General features: G+C 51.4%; 1 protein-coding gene across 1 annotated transcript in view; it reads right to left on the bottom strand.

The window, feature by feature from the left end:
- Window positions 1-5,693: 5,693 nt before the first annotated feature.
- LOC134342036 (NACHT, LRR and PYD domains-containing protein 3-like) overlaps window positions 5,694-17,618 on the bottom strand; it is a 52,221-nt gene continuing 40,296 nt past the window's right edge. The window contains exons 6-11 of the mRNA XM_063039974.1: window positions 9,111-10,869; window positions 7,920-8,006; window positions 7,596-7,766; window positions 7,270-7,440; window positions 6,947-7,114; window positions 5,694-6,783 (exon numbers count right to left, since the gene is read on the bottom strand). Of these exons, the coding sequence (XP_062896044.1) occupies window positions 6,696-6,783; window positions 6,947-7,114; window positions 7,270-7,440; window positions 7,596-7,766; window positions 7,920-8,006; window positions 9,111-10,869 (2,444 nt within the window). The 3' untranslated portion in view covers window positions 5,694-6,695. The remainder of the gene's footprint in view (window positions 6,784-6,946; window positions 7,115-7,269; window positions 7,441-7,595; window positions 7,767-7,919; window positions 8,007-9,110; window positions 10,870-17,618) is intronic.

Raw genomic sequence — 17,618 nt, 5'->3', positions numbered from 1 at the left:
CCACCACCACTCCTCCCCCGCAGGGCAACGGCAAAATGTCCTGACTTACCCCACGGAGGCGAGGACAAGACAAGACAAGACAAGACAGGACCCGACCTCCGCAGGGCAACGGCAAAACGGCCTGGCTTACCCCACGGAGGGGAGGACAAGAAGAGACAAATACCAAAGAACATTGGACAGTTCCATCTCTGCTTCGGGGTAGCTCCAAGTCTCAATTCGGCCAGCAACCTCAGCTGGATACAGAAACAGCCGGATCCTTACCTAGCTCGGAGTGGCTGGCAGCTACTCAGCTGGCCAGGGAAACAGCCGAATCCATACCGAAAAGACCACTCCTACAAGTGGCACCAATGCTTCTTGAAGCAGTGGTCCTCCAACCAGGCCTAGAGATCACAAATGGTTTCACTAGCCTTCCTTCAGCAGGTTGCTCCAAGCGGGACTGTCGAGACAAGCCAGCAGTCCACACTCAACCCTAAGGCTACTTATATTCGAAGCTCCAAGATGGGAATTAGGTGCCTATGATTAACTCACCCAAACGTGGGACAGCTGGAAGACCCGGAGTCCGGAGTCCTGAGTCCACGGACCAGACTGTGAACCGGAATGCGGACTTCACAGACCGGACCATGACATTATCAACATTATCAACTGTAGGAGCATCCAGTGCTGCACCGCCCAGCCTCGCGTGGTGACTGGGATCTTCCTGTGCAGAGGGTATGAATAACGAGGGATTGGAGATAAGTAGGAGAAATGGGGGGGGGGAGATGAAAAAAGGGTGGGAAGTGACGGAAGATAGCAAGAGAGCGGAGGGGTAGAGAGAGAAAAGAGGACAGAGAGTAGAAAGGGGAAAAAGGGTGGTGAGTGGATAGGGTGGGGGAGAGAGAGGAGGGGGAAGATATGGAGAGAGAAGAGGGGATAGAGAGGGGAAGAGGAGAGTGGAAGACAGAGGATGAGGGAGTGGGTAATGGATGACGCAGATGCGATGATGGTTTTATTCGTCTTGTCTCCTCTCCTCACCTTCTCTTTCTCCCCTCTCCTCCACAATCCGATCCCTCCCTCCCCTACTCTGCAGAGGATGGTGGTGATACACGCTAACCAGCCCGCACCGCCAGACCTCGCCTCCATCTTCTCCAGCGAGCCGGCGCCCACCCCAGCCTCTGACGGGCCTCAGTGACGTCACGTTCCCCGCTCCACGGGGCAGCCCGAAGGATTCGGGCCGAGCGGCCTGAGGCGGGGTCGAAAAAGAGAGAATTCGAGGCGGGATTTTGGAGATGGGGGTGTAGGGTTAGCCTCATCTCGTAGCCACATTCTTCCACGTGGGTACCCCCAGTCCCAGCTCCCTTCTTCCGAGTCGCCCTCTCCCACCCTCGCGATCCTGTCACTCCTGAAACACTCCGTTCTCTGTACCCTCGCTCTCCTCTCTATCACCCCCCATCTCAACCTGGCTGCGGCAATTTTGTGATGGTTACCATTGACAACCGCTCTCAGCATCGCCGAATGAGTCGCACCTTTTTGCTCACCGTCCGTCTACTGTTTTTTTTGTCAATCTCAACTCCCCATCCCTCCTCTCATTTCCCTCGCTACCCGCTCTCACAATTTTCCAGTATACCGTCTGCCGATAGCCATATTGTGACAGGGTGTGACCCTCCCTCCCACTCACCATCTTGTCACCCACTTTCCCAATCAATCACCCACAAACCCCTTCGCTTCCTCCCCTCGCTTTCCTCTCCGCACCACCTCGATGTTCTGCCCCTTATGTTGTCTGCCATTTTGCGATATCAATTTTCTCCTCTCCTCATCGCCCCCTCTCTCTCTGTTACACACTGAGTCACTCCCCCACACTCGGCATCCTATTCCTCCCACCCTGACCCATCAGCGCCCTCCATCCCGTCCCGTTACATCCTCTCCCTTCCCATCCCGTCACTTCCCTTCCCTCCCCGACCCATCACTCCCCCTCCCTTCCTGTCCTTTCACTCCTCCTCACTCCGTCTCTACCTTCTCCATGTCGGCCACCAGTTTGTGACAGGAACTCTCTCCTCCCCTTTTCGTCCCCTATTGAGTCAGTGACTTCGCCACAGTCACCGTCTCATCAGCCCACTCCTCATCCCGTCACTCCTCTTCCTCCCAAACCCCTCACCCTTCCTCCCAAACCCCTCACCCCTCCTCCCCAAAACCCACATGTATATGTGTATGTGTGAATATCTGAGATATATACATTAGTTTATTCAATGACAAAATTATTAGAATTAAAACATATATTCAATACCCAAGACTATATGAAACACAAATTAAAATACTGTTATTACAACCAATAACACACTCGATCCCGGGATTGTATCCACGGGCACCGCATGTTCCTTCGCCATAGATTCTGTGAGCGACAGTGGCCATTGTAAGTCAGTGTCTCACTCCATCCCCGGCGGCCACATTAACCAAGGATTCGCCCGTTTTAAATCAGCGCGTCCCTCCCTCTCTTGTGCTCACTTCTACCAAAGCCGTCACTCCCTCCCCAGCAGACATTTCCAGTGAAGTGTCGGCCATTTGAAGTCAACGTGTCCTTCACTCCTTCTCTGCCGCTCACTTTAACCAAGGCGTCGCTCCCTCCTTGGTCCCGTTTCAACCCGGCCGAACGGGGTCTCCTTCACTCACCACATCTCCCCCTTTTTCTCAACAACATTAACGATGGTGACGGCCGTTTCCAATCGGCGTCTCACCCCCTCCCTTCCCGGCGCTCACTTTAAACAAGGTATCACTGACCCTAAACTGCCCCGTCAGACAGTTTAAGCGAAGCAGCGGCCATTTTATGTCAGATCGTCACTCTCTCCCAGTAGATCATTTTACATCGACCCATTACCCCCTCTCTCTTCTCAATGTGTCACTGTCTCCATTTCGGCCATTTTACCCGGTGCGTCTCTCCCTCCCTGTTGGCCATTTGAATTCTGTCCATCACTCTCTCCCTGTCGGCCATTGTAACACAGAAATCAGGACTATTTCAGGTCGGGCCGCTACTCCCTCTGACCTGTCAGTGTGTTACTCCCCTCCTGGCGTCCATTTACTCTCAGAGCATCCCTCCCTCCCTGGAGACCATTTTCAATGTGCGGGTCACTCCCTCCCTGGTGATAATTTTATATTCTGGCTTTAATCTACAATCCTATTTTTAACTCCCCCCCCCCCCCCAGCCCAGTGATAATTTTCAATCGATGCGTCATCCCCACCCTGTGGGTCATTTTAACTCTGCCTGTCACTCCCACTCTCTTGTCAGTGTATCACTCCCTCCCTGCCGGCTATGAGAAACAAGGTGACCACGGACATCTCAATTCCGCCCATCGCCCCCTCCCTGGGGCCCATTGTCACTCAGACCGTCACTTTCTCCCCGGAGACCTTTTTCAGTCAACCTTTCACTCCCTCCCCGGTGACCATTCTGAATCCTTCTGTCGTTCCCTCCCTAGTCACCATTTTCAATCAGGAGCCCCTCGCAGGACAGAAACTCTCGACCACCCTCCCCTCGATTGCGTGGACTGTTTATCACAAATAATAAATATATCGCAAACAATAGAGACCGGTCCGACATCCTCATCTCCGGATCCTGTGAGTTATTACTCCAAGTGTCGAGGAGAGAGGAGGATACAGACACCAGGAAACGTGTGCGGTAATATTCCCGGTGTCCAGACAGAGACCCGACACCGTGCGCGGTAAAACTCTCGGTGTGGAGACAGAGATCGGGAACCGTGCGGCTGGCAAAATTCCCAGTGTGGGATATGGAGACCGGGAACTTTTGCCTGTGTAACTTCCTGTGTGCTATGTGGACACCGGGAACCGGGCGCAATGTATCTCCTGGCGTGGGAACACGGAAACCATAAACTTCTCTCAGCCCTCACCCCCACCCACACCATTGTCAGGAAATCTGATCATATCCACCGCCTCCGCCAGAATTCAGAACATCATCAGTTTTACGAAGTCGTCAGCATCCACACGGCCCTCGGCTTTCCTTGTAACTAATAAACCCATCGGCGACCACGTCAAATTGCCTAAACGCAACCCTGAGTTCTGTCAAACAGGAACTTCGGGCATCCCCGCCAATTTCCAGGATCCCAATCCTGTTGGAAATGAACTGGAAGGGGTTCCATTGGGAGGCTGATGGTGATAGTGAACGGGAACGGGTGGGGTCTATTGGGAGTGAATGGGAAAGGGTGGGGTCTATTGGGAGTGAATGGGAAAGGGTGGGGTCTATTGGTAGTGAATGGGAAAGGGTGGGGTCTATTGGTAGTGAATGGGAAAGGGTGGGGTCTATTGGGAGTGAATGGGAAAGGGTGGGGTCCATTGGTAGTGAATAGGAAAGGGTGGGGTCTATTGGTAGTGAATGGGAAAGGGTGGGGTCTATTGGGAGTGAATGGGAAAGGGGGGGTCTATTGAGGGTGCGGATGGTGGGAGTGAATGGGAAAGAGTGGCATTTGATTGGAATCGCGGTCCAGGTGAGTGGACGGGTGGGTTGGCGTCCTGTGAGGAGTGCGGATCTTGGGAGAGAACGGGACGGGGTGGGGTCCTATTGGGAGTGAATGGGAAAGGGTGGGGTCTATTGGGAGTGAATGGGAAAGGGTGGGGTCTATTGGGAGTGAATGGGAAGGGGGGGTCTATTGGGAGTGAATGGGAAAGGGTGGGGTCTATTGGGAGTGAATGGGAAAGGGGGGGTCTATTGAGGGTGCAGATGGTGGGAGTGAATGGGAAAGAGTGGCATTTGATTGGAATCGCGGTCCATGTGAGTGGACGGGTGGGTTGGCGTCCTGTGAGGAGTGCGGATCTTGGGAGAGAACGGGAAGGGGTGGAGTCCTGTTTTGCAAAATTATCCTCATCTTCGATTTCATCCTGGGCTACTTCTCGAACCTAGAAGTCAAATGTGATTGTTATCTGCTGTGGTTATGATTCCCATCTGTACTCCACTGCTAGTTTGCACTCACTCCCACCCTCTCCTGGTCTGTGCACACTGTATCCCTCCCCATCTCTGTGACCACTGCTACATATATTCATCTCGTGTTTGTGTGTGTGTGTGTGTGTGTGTGTGTGTGTGTCTGTGGTTCTCTGTATCGTTCCAAGGTGAACACAATGAGAGTCTCTCCCCTAATCTGTTTCAACCAGAGAACTCATTTGATATATCTCACACTACAGACTTTTTTCCCGTGTCTGTCCCCAGGAGTGTGTGATGGGACGGAGTGGAGGGACCTTCACTTTGTGTCTGACTCCGGCAGTGTGTGATGGGACAGTGAGGAGGGAGTTTCACACTGTGTCTGACCCCAGGAATGGGTGATGAGACGGTGTGCGGGGAGCTTCACTCTGCGTCTGACCCTGGGAGTCTGTGATGGGACGGTGTGGAGGGAGCTTCACTCCGTGTTTAACGCCGGTATTCCATCCCCCATCCCTCTCGTACTCGGGACCTCAGTGGACTCACATCTGTTATTAACCATTTGCGGTGTGGAATCAAGTCGATTTTAATTGTCTGCGAGGGGCAGGAGGGGGTCAGTTTGCAGGAAGGGGGTTGAGTGGAGATGAGATCCTGGGCACCCAGACTCTGCCAGTCCGACCTCCCTCAGCCTGTAGCTGAGACGCTACTGTGTCAGTGTGAGGAGCTCCGACCCACTGTTGCAGAGCACAGGGTGCATAGGGCAGCAAAACCTCAAATAAAACTCAAATCCGACACCAAGACAGAAAGTTGCAGTTGTTTATTGATTTCATCATGACAAATGTAAATTAAACAATGTGTGAGCTGCTGACGTGCGGGAATAAATAAAGGACGCCCGACTCACTCACAGACACACACAATTAACAACGAGTGACCGGTTGAATAATCAGTCCCGTTCCTCACCACCACTCTGCATCCGAGAGTCGATGGTTATGAAATCACAATTCAGGGCAGTGTCTTGTGCAGGAGCATGTGTGGTTAAGTGCCTTGCTCAAGGACACAACACGTTGCCTCTGCTGAGGCTCGAACTCGCGACTTTCAGATCACTAGTCCAATGCCTTAACCCTTGGCCACGCGCCAACATGTGTCCCTGATCGCTGCATTTGTCAAGTTAACACCATTATATCAGCCAGACTGCCGAATGCACCGTCCTCAGCAAAGGGAGCAAAAGGATTCTCTCCCGGGATAATCCCACCCCGGGACACCGGTGTCCCAGGCTGAAACCCGCCATCCTCAGGATCTTCCTGTCTCTGGAATTCCCCGGGGTCTCACGTGGGGAAGACTCGAACCCACACTTCCGGCGGCAGCAGTGTCGCTGGATAACAGGCGGAAATACGTCACTGCGGGACCGCTTCCGTTGTCAAAGTGCGCGAGACGGGAGCCAGTTCCTTTAGAACCATTGAGAATTAAATCTGCTGTGCGGCCGTTAAAGGGGAGGCTGGGGAATCGGGCAAAGTGTCCCCTCCCGCGGGCGGGGATGTTCACACATTCATGCACAAAATAATCTGCAGATGCTGGGGTCAAAGCAACACTCACAACACGCTGGAGGAACTCAGCATGTCGGGCAGGATCCATGGAAAAGATCAACGTCCCTCAATGCCCAGCTCCAGGGTCTTCACCGAATATCAGTAATTTAGTCTGTCGATGTGACCATGTAAACTCATTCCCCGATAGTTTTCTTTTCCACGGATGCTACCCAACCTGCTGAGTTCCTCCACGTGTTGTGAGTGTTCACACATTCAGATGTTCACACGGTCACTGTCAGTCCGGGCCTGGGTTCCTGCAGAGATCTCAGTTCCTTCTTCCCGGTCCAACTGAACCGATTCATTTCCAGCCTGAAACAGATGGAGGAATAAAGATGAAATAAACAGATTACACAACAGTGTCAGTAACAGGGGACTGGGGTTAATGTTTTAACAACATCACAGACAAATATCACCAGAAAACCCGCGGGTCCGCTGATATTTCATCAGATTGAACATTAACACAAACACTCACCGGATCCGTTTCAGACTTGGGAGGGTCAGTATGAGGCGGCGGAGAGCGGGGACAGATCGGTCTGTCAGCGAGTTTGATCCCAGGTTCAGCTCCGTCAGTGATGGGTTTGTACTGACAGCGGAGACGAGATCCTCGACACCAGAATCTGTGAGACCGACACGGTACAGCCTGGAGATGAGAGAGAGTGAGGGTGAAGGACACAGAGAGACAGGAGACGGTACAAATCCCCAGTGTTTATCAGTAACACAATTACTGATCACATTAATGTTCAGTATCAGACACCCAGTGACTGTAAATACCATTTCTCACAGTCTGGAACTCACCACAATATCTGTATTTTACACTGCCGGTTCCTCAGAGCCGCAGACACTAGTTTCACTCCTGAATCTCCCAGTTTATTGCCACCCAGGTCCAGCTCCGTCAGTGATGTGTTTGTACTGAGAGCGGAGACAAGATCCTCGGCACCAGAATCTGTGAGACCGACATCCCTCAGCCTGGAAATGACAGAGAGTGAGGGTGAAGGACACAGAGAGACAGGAAGAGGTAGAAATCCCCAGTGTTTATCAGCAACACAGTTACTGATCACATTAATGTTCAGTGTCAGACACCCAGTCACTGTAAACACAATCTCCCACAGTCTGGTACTTACTCGAGTTTCTGTATTTTACACTCCGGGTTCCCCAGAGCCGCAGACACCAGTTTCACTCCTGAATCTCCCAGTTTATTACCACTCAGGTCCAGCTCCGTCAGTGATGGGTTTGTACTGAGAGCGGAGATGAGATCCTCGACACTAGAATCTGTGAGACCGACATTGTCCAGCCTGGAGATGAGAGAGAGTGAGGGTGAAGGACACAGAGAGACAGGAGACTACAAATCCCCAGTGTTTATCAGTAACACAATTACTGATCACATTAATGTTCAGTGTCAGACACGCAGTGACTGTAAACACAAATTCCCACAGTCTGGTACTTACCACAGTTTCTGTATTTTACACTCCGGGTTCCTCAGAGCTGCAGACACCAGTTGCACTTCTGAATCTCCCAGTTTATTCTCTCCAAGGCTAAACACAAACAGACAAATTGATGAACAAAGTGATTCAAACCGTGGGTCTGAGGGAATTTCTCTCACTCGGATATTTCTGGAAACATTAAACCCTTCAGTAAATCACTGACCAGAGTTCCCATCACTGTCAATGTCCCTCACTGTCCAGCTCCAGGGTATTCACCGAATGTCAGTAATTTAGTCTGTCGGTGTGACCCTGTAAACTCCACATATTTGGTCTCATTCCATGATAGTTAGAAAAGTGTTACTGACATGAGGGCATCTGAGGTGGCAGGGATGAAAGTTGGAAGGAAGTCCCACAGTGAGGAAGAGTTGTGAACGGGAAAGTGTCGACGGGAGATGCTGTAAGGAATCTCAGCCAAGTAAAAGGGATAGGACGACAGAACCTGCAGGAGGAAGGGGAATGGTGAAGAGAGAAGCTGAAGAAAGAAAGGGTGATGAGGAAGAGAGATCCCCTAGGAGGAAGGGAATAGAGATCCCACTGGATGGAGGGGTGATGGGGAAGAGATATTCCACAGGAGGACAGGGAATGAGGATGAGAGGTCGCACAGGAGGATTCCGAGGAGAAACGGTAACCCTACAAGACGAGGGGATGCAGAAATAGATTGTACAGGAGGGGTGGTTCTGACCAGAGGCCCAGAGGAAATGCGCCCATGGTGTTTGGGTGTCTGATATTGAGCAGGGGAGGACAATCTCACAATAGTATTTCTCTCCCTCTCACTGGGACAGTCCGCTGACCCTCTCTTGTCCCTCACCACAAAGACGATGTGAAGCTTTGACCCACCTGCTAAAGTCAGTGACCGTCTGGGTGTCAATAACAGTGAGAACGAACATTGTCACAGCCAGCGAGAAATACGACCATTCCTGTGATTTATTACCAACAAAGTAATGGCCGTTGTCCAGTGATCTGATGAAATTTCCAACATCTGTTCACAAGGAGCTACAGAACCCTCCGGTAATTGGGGAATTACTGACTGATCCCCTGGGAATTTGTCACAATTCTTCACAATTTGATTTACTACAGTCGTACCCAAATTCCTTATAATTGAAACAACACAATAGAACAGTTTCACAACTCAGAGTGAGAGATAAATCAAGTTACCTCAACTCCTGGCACTTGTGCAGCCCGGGTCCCAGCCGCTGGATTCCTTCACACTGAATGTGGCAGCTCTCTAGGTTCAGGTGTTTTATTGTATCACAGAGTCCGATGACATGAGACAGGACCGTGCAGTCAATCGGCGTCAGTGTCATTCCACTGAATGAAAGAGATCCCAGTGTGGCCTGAGCCAGCCCACGATTCTGAGACTCAAACAGGTAGTGCAATGTGTTCAGAAAGCTCCTTTTACCAGCTTCACTCTCTGTGTTTCCACTCTGGCGTTTAACCTCCTCCTTCACCCAGTCAATCACCCGGCAGGTTGTTTGATGAGGAAATGGGCCCAGAAACTCCTCCAGGCCACGAGCTGTCATTGGGTTGGAGAGACCAGCAACAAAACGGAGAAACACCTCAAATCGCCCATCTGTCGTGTTGTGGGCTTCAGTGAGGAATTTCAGGATATCCCCGGGATGTGGATTCAGGAATTGTGCGATAGCAGCTACAAACTCTTGGATGGTGAGGTGTGGGAATGTGTACACCACGCTCCGGGCAGAATCCTCTCTCTCCAAAAGCTCCATCAGGAACCCGGACAGGAACTGGGAAGGCTGCAGATTGTAGTTGATCAAATCTGCATCTGCAAACACAATCTTCTTCTCGGACACTCCTCTGAAGGCCATCTGTCCAACTCTCAGTAACATATCACGGGGGTTCTCAATCTCACGGCCGTGGTTTTTCAGGATGTTGTAAATATAGTAGGAGTACAGTTGGGTGATGGTCTTGGGAACTCGCTGCGGGTCCCTGACTCTTTGTGTGAAGAAGGGGCCCAGTGCCAGAGCGAGGATCCAGCAGTAGGAGGGGTTGTAGCTCATGGTGTACAAGATCTCGTTCTCCTCCACGTGTTTGAAAACAGCTGCTGCCACCCTCTGATCTTCAAAATACCTGATGAAATATTCTTTCCGTTCCTCACCAACAAATCCCAAGATTTCAGCCCAGAGACTGATCATTGCCTTTTCCAATAAATGTAACGCAGTGGGACGGGTGGTCACCAGCACTGAACACCCTGGGAGCAGCTTGCCCTGGATTAAACTGTACACAATGTCAGACACTTCACACCACCACTCGGGATCTGGGCACTGGTGCTTGGGTTCTGTATCTCTCTGACTGTCAGCAAAATCAATTCTGTGCTTGAATTCATCCAAACCATCGAATATAAACAACAATCCCTCTGGGTTCTTCCAGACCTCTCTCAGGCAATTCCCGAAGTAAGGATACTGATCCAGAATCAGTTCCCTCAGGTTTATTCTGCAGTTAATGGAGTTTAAATCTCGGAATTTGAAACTGAAGACAAACTGGAATTTTTGGTATATTTTCCCTGTGGCCCAGTCATAAACAATCTTTTGAACCATTGTTGTTTTCCCGATCCCCGGGACTCCGGCCACTGCTGCCGAACATCCCGAATTTGATCGTGTGAAGAATCTTTTCATGTTGTCCCAAAAACTATGCGAGTAACTATTCTGAAACAGCTGAGCAATCCCAATTTTCTCCAGCTCTCTGCGGAGATGTTTCTCTCTCCACTCCTCGTGGTCTCTGCCTCTTGCCAGCAGCTCATGTTCCACCAGTCTCCGATCTCGAATAGTAGAAATGATCGTGAGCTCAGCGTATCGATCAACCAGCTGGAAAACCTTCACCTTCTCCCTCATCAGGATCGTGTTGACTCTCAGTGTTTCACTTTGTACCCGCAGAGTCTCCTTGTGTTTCTGTTGAACATCTGAGGACAGACAGAAATAGGTTGTCAAAGCCTCATCTGATGAACAAGGAACACTCGCGTCTTTCCCCTAATCAAAAAACAACTTGCTAAAGACTTTGTTTGGGTGATATTAAGAGCTCAGAGACAGAGTGTCTGAAAATGGATGATGGCAGAGAAACATTTCTAATCTGATTCAGATTCGCTGTTAAAGGCTCCGCTCTCCCCTCTGTTCGCAGTTTGCAGGTTCCCCGGTGTCTTTTATTCTCTGAGGAGCTGGTACATGAACACAGGCAATACACCCTCACCACACCTCTACAGTCTCCTCTGCTCCGAGGAGCTGGTACATGAACTCGGGCAATACATCCCTCACCACACCTCTACAGTCTCCTCTGCTCCGAGGAGCTGGTACATGAACTCGGGCAATACATCCCTCACCACACCTCTACAGTCTCCTCTGCTCCGAGGAGCTGGTACATGAACTCGGGCAATACATCCCACCACACCTCTACAGTCTCCTCTGCTCCGAGGAGCTGGTACATGAACTCGGGCAATAAACCCTCACCACACCTCTACAGTCTCCTCTGCTCCGAGGAGCTGGTACATGAACTCGGGCAATACACCCTCACCACACCTCTACAGTCTCCTCTGCTCCGAGGAGCTGGTACATGAACTCGGGCAATAAACCCTCACCACACCTCTACAGTCTCCTCTGCTCCGAGGAGCTGGTACATGAACTCGGGCAATAAACCCTCACCACACCTCTACAGTCTCCTCTGCTCCGAGGAGCTGGTACATGAACTCGGGCAATAAACCCTCACCACACCTCTACAGTCTCCTCTGCTCCGAGGAGCTGGTACATGAACTCGGGCAATACATCCCACCACACCTCTACAGTCTCCTCTGCTCCGAGGAGCTGGTACATGAACTCGGGCAATACATCCCACCACACCTCTACAGTCTCCTCTGCTCCGAGGAGCTGGTACATGAACTCGGGCAATAAACCCTCACCACACCTCTACAGTCTCCTCTGCTCCGAGGAGCTGGTACATGAACTCGGGCAATAAACCCTCACCACACCTCTACAGTCTCCTCTGCTCCGAGGAGCTGGTACATGAACTCGGGCAATACACCCTCACCACACCTCTACAGTCTCCTCTGCTCCGAGGAGCTGGTACATGAACTCGGGCAATAAACCCTCACCAGACCTCTACAGTCTCCTCTGCTCCGAGGAGCTGGTACATGAACTCGGGCAATAAACCCTCACCACACCTCTACAGTCTCCTCTGCTCCGAGGAGCTGGTACATGAACTCGGGCAATAAACCCTCACCACACCTCTACAGTCTCCTCTGCTCCGAGGAGCTGGTACATGAACTCGGGCAATAAACCCTCACCACACCTCTACAGTCTCCTCTGCTCCGAGGAGCTGGTACATGAACTCGGGCAATACATCCCACCACACCTCTACAGTCTCCTCTGCTCCGAGGAGCTGGTACATGAACTCGGGCAATAAACCCTCACCACACCTCTACAGTCTCCTCTGCTCCGAGGAGCTGGTACATGAACTCGGGCAATAAACCCTCACCACACCTCTACAGTCTCCTCTGCTCCGAGGAGCTGGTACATGAACTCGGGCAATAAACCCTCACCACACCTCTACAGTCTCCTCTGCTCCGAGGAGCTGGTACATGAACTCGGGCAATAAACCCTCACCAGACTTCTACAGTCTCCTCTGCTCCGAGGAGCTGGTACATGAACTCGGGCAATACATCCCACCACACCTCTACAGTCTCCTCTGCTCCGAGGAGCTGGTACATGAACTCGGGCAATAAACCCTCACCACACCTCTACAGTCTCCTCTGCTCCGAGGAGCTGGTACATGAACTCGGGCAATAAACCCTCACCACACCTCTACAGTCTCCTCTGCTCCGAGGAGCTGGTACATGAACTCGGGCAATAAACCCTCACCACACCTCTACAGTCTCCTCTGCTCCGAGGAGCTGGTACATGAACTCGGGCAATAAACCCTCACCAGACCTCTACAGTCTCCTCTGCTCCGAGGAGCTGGTACATGAACTCGGGCAATAAACCCTCACCACACCTCTACAGTCTCCTCTGCTCCGAGGAGCTGGTACATGAACTCGGGCAATAAACCCTCACCACACCTCTACAGTCTCCTCTGCTCCGAGGAGCTGGTACATGAACTCGGGCAATACATCCCACCACACCTCTACAGTCTCCTCTGCTCCGAGGAGCTGGTACATGAACTCGGGCAATAAACCCTCACCAGACCTCTACAGTCTCCTCTGCTCCGAGGAGCTGGTACATGAACTCGGGCAATAAACCCTCACCACACCTCTACAGTCTCCTCTGCTCCGAGGAGCTGGTACATGAACTCGGGCAATAAACCCTCACCACACCTCTACAGTCTCCTCTGCTCCGAGGAGCTGGTACATGAACTCGGGCAATACATCCCTCACCACACCTCTACAGTCTCCTCTGCTCCGAGGAGCTGGTACATGAACTCGGGCAATAAACCCTCACCACACCTCTACAGTCTCCTCTGCTCCGAGGAGCTGGTACATGAACTCGGGCAATAAACCCTCACCACACCTCTACAGTCTCCTCTGCTCCGAGGAGCTGGTACATGAACTCGGGCAATAAACCCTCACCACACCTCTACAGTCTCCTCTGCTCCGAGGAGCTGGTACATGAACTCGGGCAATACCCACCACACCTCTACAGTCTCCTCTCTCCGAGGAGGCAATAACCCACCACACCTCTACAGTCTCCTCTGCTCCGAGGAGCTGGTACATGAACTCGGGCAATAAACCCTCACCACACCTCTACAGTCTCCTCTGCTCCGAGGAGCTGGTACATGAACTCGGGCAATACATCCCACCACACCTCTACAGTCTCCTCTGCTCCGAGGAGCTGGTACATGAACTCGGGCAATACATCCCACCACACCTCTACAGTCTCCTCTGCTCCGAGGAGCTGGTACATGAACTCGGGCAATACATCTCACCACACCTCTACAGTCTCCTCTGCTCCGAGGAGCTGGTACATGAACTCGGGCAATAAACCCTCACCACACCTCTACAGTCTCCTCTGCTCCGAGGAGCTGGTACATGAACTCGGGCAATAAACCCTCACCACACCTCTACAGTCTCCTCTGCTCCGAGGAGCTGGTACATGAACTCGGGCAATAAACCCTCACCACACCTCTACAGTCTCCTCTGCTCCGAGGAGCTGGTACATGAACTCGGGCAATAAACCCTCACCACACCTCTACAGTCTCCTCTGCTCCGAGGAGCTGGTACATGAACTCGGGCAATAAACCCTCACCACACCTCTACAGTCTCCTCTGCTCCGAGGAGCTGGTACATGAACTCGGGCAATAAACCCTCACCACACCTCTACAGTCTCCTCTGCTCCGAGGAGCTGGTACATGAACTCGGGCAATAAACCCTCACCACACCTCTACAGTCTCCTCTGCTCCGAGGAGCTGGTACATGAACTCGGGCAATAAACCCTCACCACACCTCTACAGTCTCCTCTGCTCCGAGGAGCTGGTACATGAACTCGGGCAATAAACCCTCACCACACCTCTACAGTCTCCTCTGCTCCGAGGAGCTGGTACATGAACTCGGGCAACCTCTACAGTCTCCTCTGCTCCGAGGAGCTGGTACATGAACTCGGGCACACACACCTCTACAGTCTCCTCTGCTCCGAGGAGCTGGTACATGAACTCGGGCAATACATCCCTCACCACACCTCTACAGTCTCCTCTGCTCCGAGGAGCTGGTACATGAACTCGGGCAATACACCCTCACCACACCTCTACAGTCTCCTCTGCTCCGAGGAGCTGGTACATGAACTCGGGCAATAAACCCTGACCTCTACAGTCTCCTCTGCTCCGAGGAGCTGGTACATGAACTCGGGCAATAAACCCTACACCACACCTCTACACAGTCTCCTCTGCTCCGAGGAGCTGGTACATGAACTCGGGCAATAAACCCTCACCACACCTCTACAGTCTCCTCTGCTCCGAGGAGCTGGTACATGAACTCGGGCAATAAACCCTCACCACACCTCTACAGTCTCCTCTGCTCCGAGGAGCTGGTACATGAACTCGGGCAATAAACCCTCACCACACCTCTACAGTCTCCTCTGCTCCGAGGAGCTGGTACATGAACTCGGCAATAACCCACCAACCTCTACAGGCTCCGAGGATACATGAACTCGGGCAATAATCCTCACCACACCTCTACAGTCTCCTCTGCTCCGAGGAGCTGGTACATGAACTCGGGCAATAAACCCTCACCACACCTCTACAGTCTCCTCTGCTCCGAGGAGCTGGTACATGAACTCGGGCAATAAACCCTCACCACACCTCTACAGTCTCCTCTGCTCCGAGGAGCTGGTACATGAACTCGGCAATAAACCCTCACCACACCTCTACAGTCTCCTCTGCTCCGAGGAGCTGGTACATGAACTCGGGCAATAACCACCACACCTCTACAGCTCCTCTCTCCGAGGAGCTGGTACATGAACTCGGGCAATAACCCTCACCAACCTCTACAGTCTCCTCTGCTCCGAGGAGCTGGTACATGAACTCGGGCAATAACCCTCACCACACCTCTACAGTCTCCTCTGCTCCGAGGAGCTGGTACATGAACTCGGGCAATAAACCCTCACCACACCTCTACAGTCTCCTCTGCTCCGAGGAGCTGGTACATGAACTCGGGCAATAAACCCTCACCACACCTCTACAGTCTCCTCTGCTCCGAGGAGCTGGTACATGAACTCGGGCAATAAACCCTCACCACACCTCTACAGTCTCCTCTGCTCCGAGGAGCTGGTACATGAACTCGGGCAATAAACCCTCACCACACCTCTACAGTCTCCTCTGCTCCGAGGAGCTGGTACATGAACTCGGGCAATACATCCCACCACACCTCTACAGTCTCCTCTGCTCCGAGGAGCTGGTACATGAACTCGGGCAATAAACCCTCACCACACCTCTACAGTCTCCTCTGCTCCGAGGAGCTGGTACATGAACTCGGGCAATAAACCCTCACCAGACCTCTACAGTCTCCTCTGCTCCGAGGAGCTGGTACATGAACTCGGGCAATACATCCCACCACACCTCTACAGTCTCCTCTGCTCCGAGGAGCTGGTACATGAACTCGGGCAATAAACCCTCACCAGACCTCTACAGTCTCCTCTGCTCCGAGGAGCTGGTACATGAACTCGGGCAATAAACCCTCACCAGACTTCTACAGTCTCCTCTGCTCCGAGGAGCTGGTACATGAACTCGGGCAATACATCCCACCACATTCACAATATCCTGAAAAGAGAGGGTGAGCAACCAGAAGTCATGGCACATATTGGTAACAACGATATTGGAGAAAAAAAGGGAGGATATCTGGAAAACAAAACATAGGGAGATAGGAAAGAAACTGAGAAGCTGGAATTCAAACATAGTAATCTCGGGATTACTGTCTGTTTCCACGACAGTGAAGATAGGAATAGAATGAGGTGGCAGATAAATAGCTGAATAATTGCAGCGGGGTCAGGGATTCAGGTTTTTGGATAATTGGGACAACCTCTGGGACAGGCGTGCCCTGTACAAAATGGACGGGTTGCATGAATCCGAGGGGGTCCAATATTCCTGCGGGCAGATTTACTGGAGCTGTTGGCCGTGTTTTACACTAATATGGCAGGGGGATGGGAACCAGTTTGACAGAGCTGAGGATGAGCCAGCAGGTTGACAAGTAGATGATGGGTGTAACATGAATGTCAGGAAGGACAAGCTCATGACTGGGTTCAAATGCAGACGGAGCAAAGTGTTGAATTGTAGCACAGAGGCAAAATTGAAAGAGCCCAGCTACAAACTGAAAGTGTTGTATTTAAATATGCATAGCATTCGGCACAAGGTGGACGAACTCTTGGTGCAATTATATACTGGTCGGCATGATGTTGTGGGCTTCACTGAGTCATGGCTGAATGAAGGCCGCATTTGGGAGCTTAACATCAAAGGACATTCTTTGTATCAAACGGATAGGCAGGACGACATAGGCAGTGGTGTGGTTCTATTGGTTCACGTTGGAATTACATCTTTAGAAAGAGGTCACATGGGGTCAGAAAATGTAGAATCTTTGTGGGTGGAGATAAGAAATCACGAGGGAAAAAAAATCATATTTTGACCTCCAAATAGAAGCCACGATTGCAAAGGGAGCTTTCATGCAAAGGGGCATGTAATAAGGCTAATGACACCATTGCAATGGGGTCTTAAATATTGAAGGGGAATAGGAAAATCAAGCAGACTTAAAGTGTTGGATCGCAAGCAAGGGAATTTATTGAATGCCTATGAGATGGCTTTGTAGAGTAGCTTGTGCTTGAGACTACTTGGTGAAAGGCCAGCTTAGATTGGGTGTTGTGCAGTAACCCATATCTTATTAGGGAGCTTATTGTAAAGGAACCTTTAGAAAACAGTAATCATAATATGATTGAATTCATACTGCAATTTGAGAGGGAGAAGCATAACTTATATGTATCAGTATCACAATTGAATAAAACAAATTATAGAGGCATTAGAGAGGACCTTGCACCGGAGGACTAGAGAGGATACTAGTGGGAATGACGGCAGAGCAGAGATGACTGAAGTTTCTGGGAATAGTTCACAAGGCGCAGGACAGATGTGACCCACAGAGGAAGAAGTTCTCAAATGGCAGGGGTAAGCAACTGTGGCTGACAAAGGAAGTTG

This window comes from Mobula hypostoma, unplaced genomic scaffold (genome assembly GCF_963921235.1).
Source record: "Mobula hypostoma unplaced genomic scaffold, sMobHyp1.1 scaffold_79, whole genome shotgun sequence".
Classification (NCBI taxonomy): domain Eukaryota; kingdom Metazoa; phylum Chordata; class Chondrichthyes; order Myliobatiformes; family Myliobatidae; genus Mobula; species Mobula hypostoma.
Note: the sequence above shows the minus strand (reverse complement) of the source record. Positions and strands in the feature narration are given on the sequence as shown.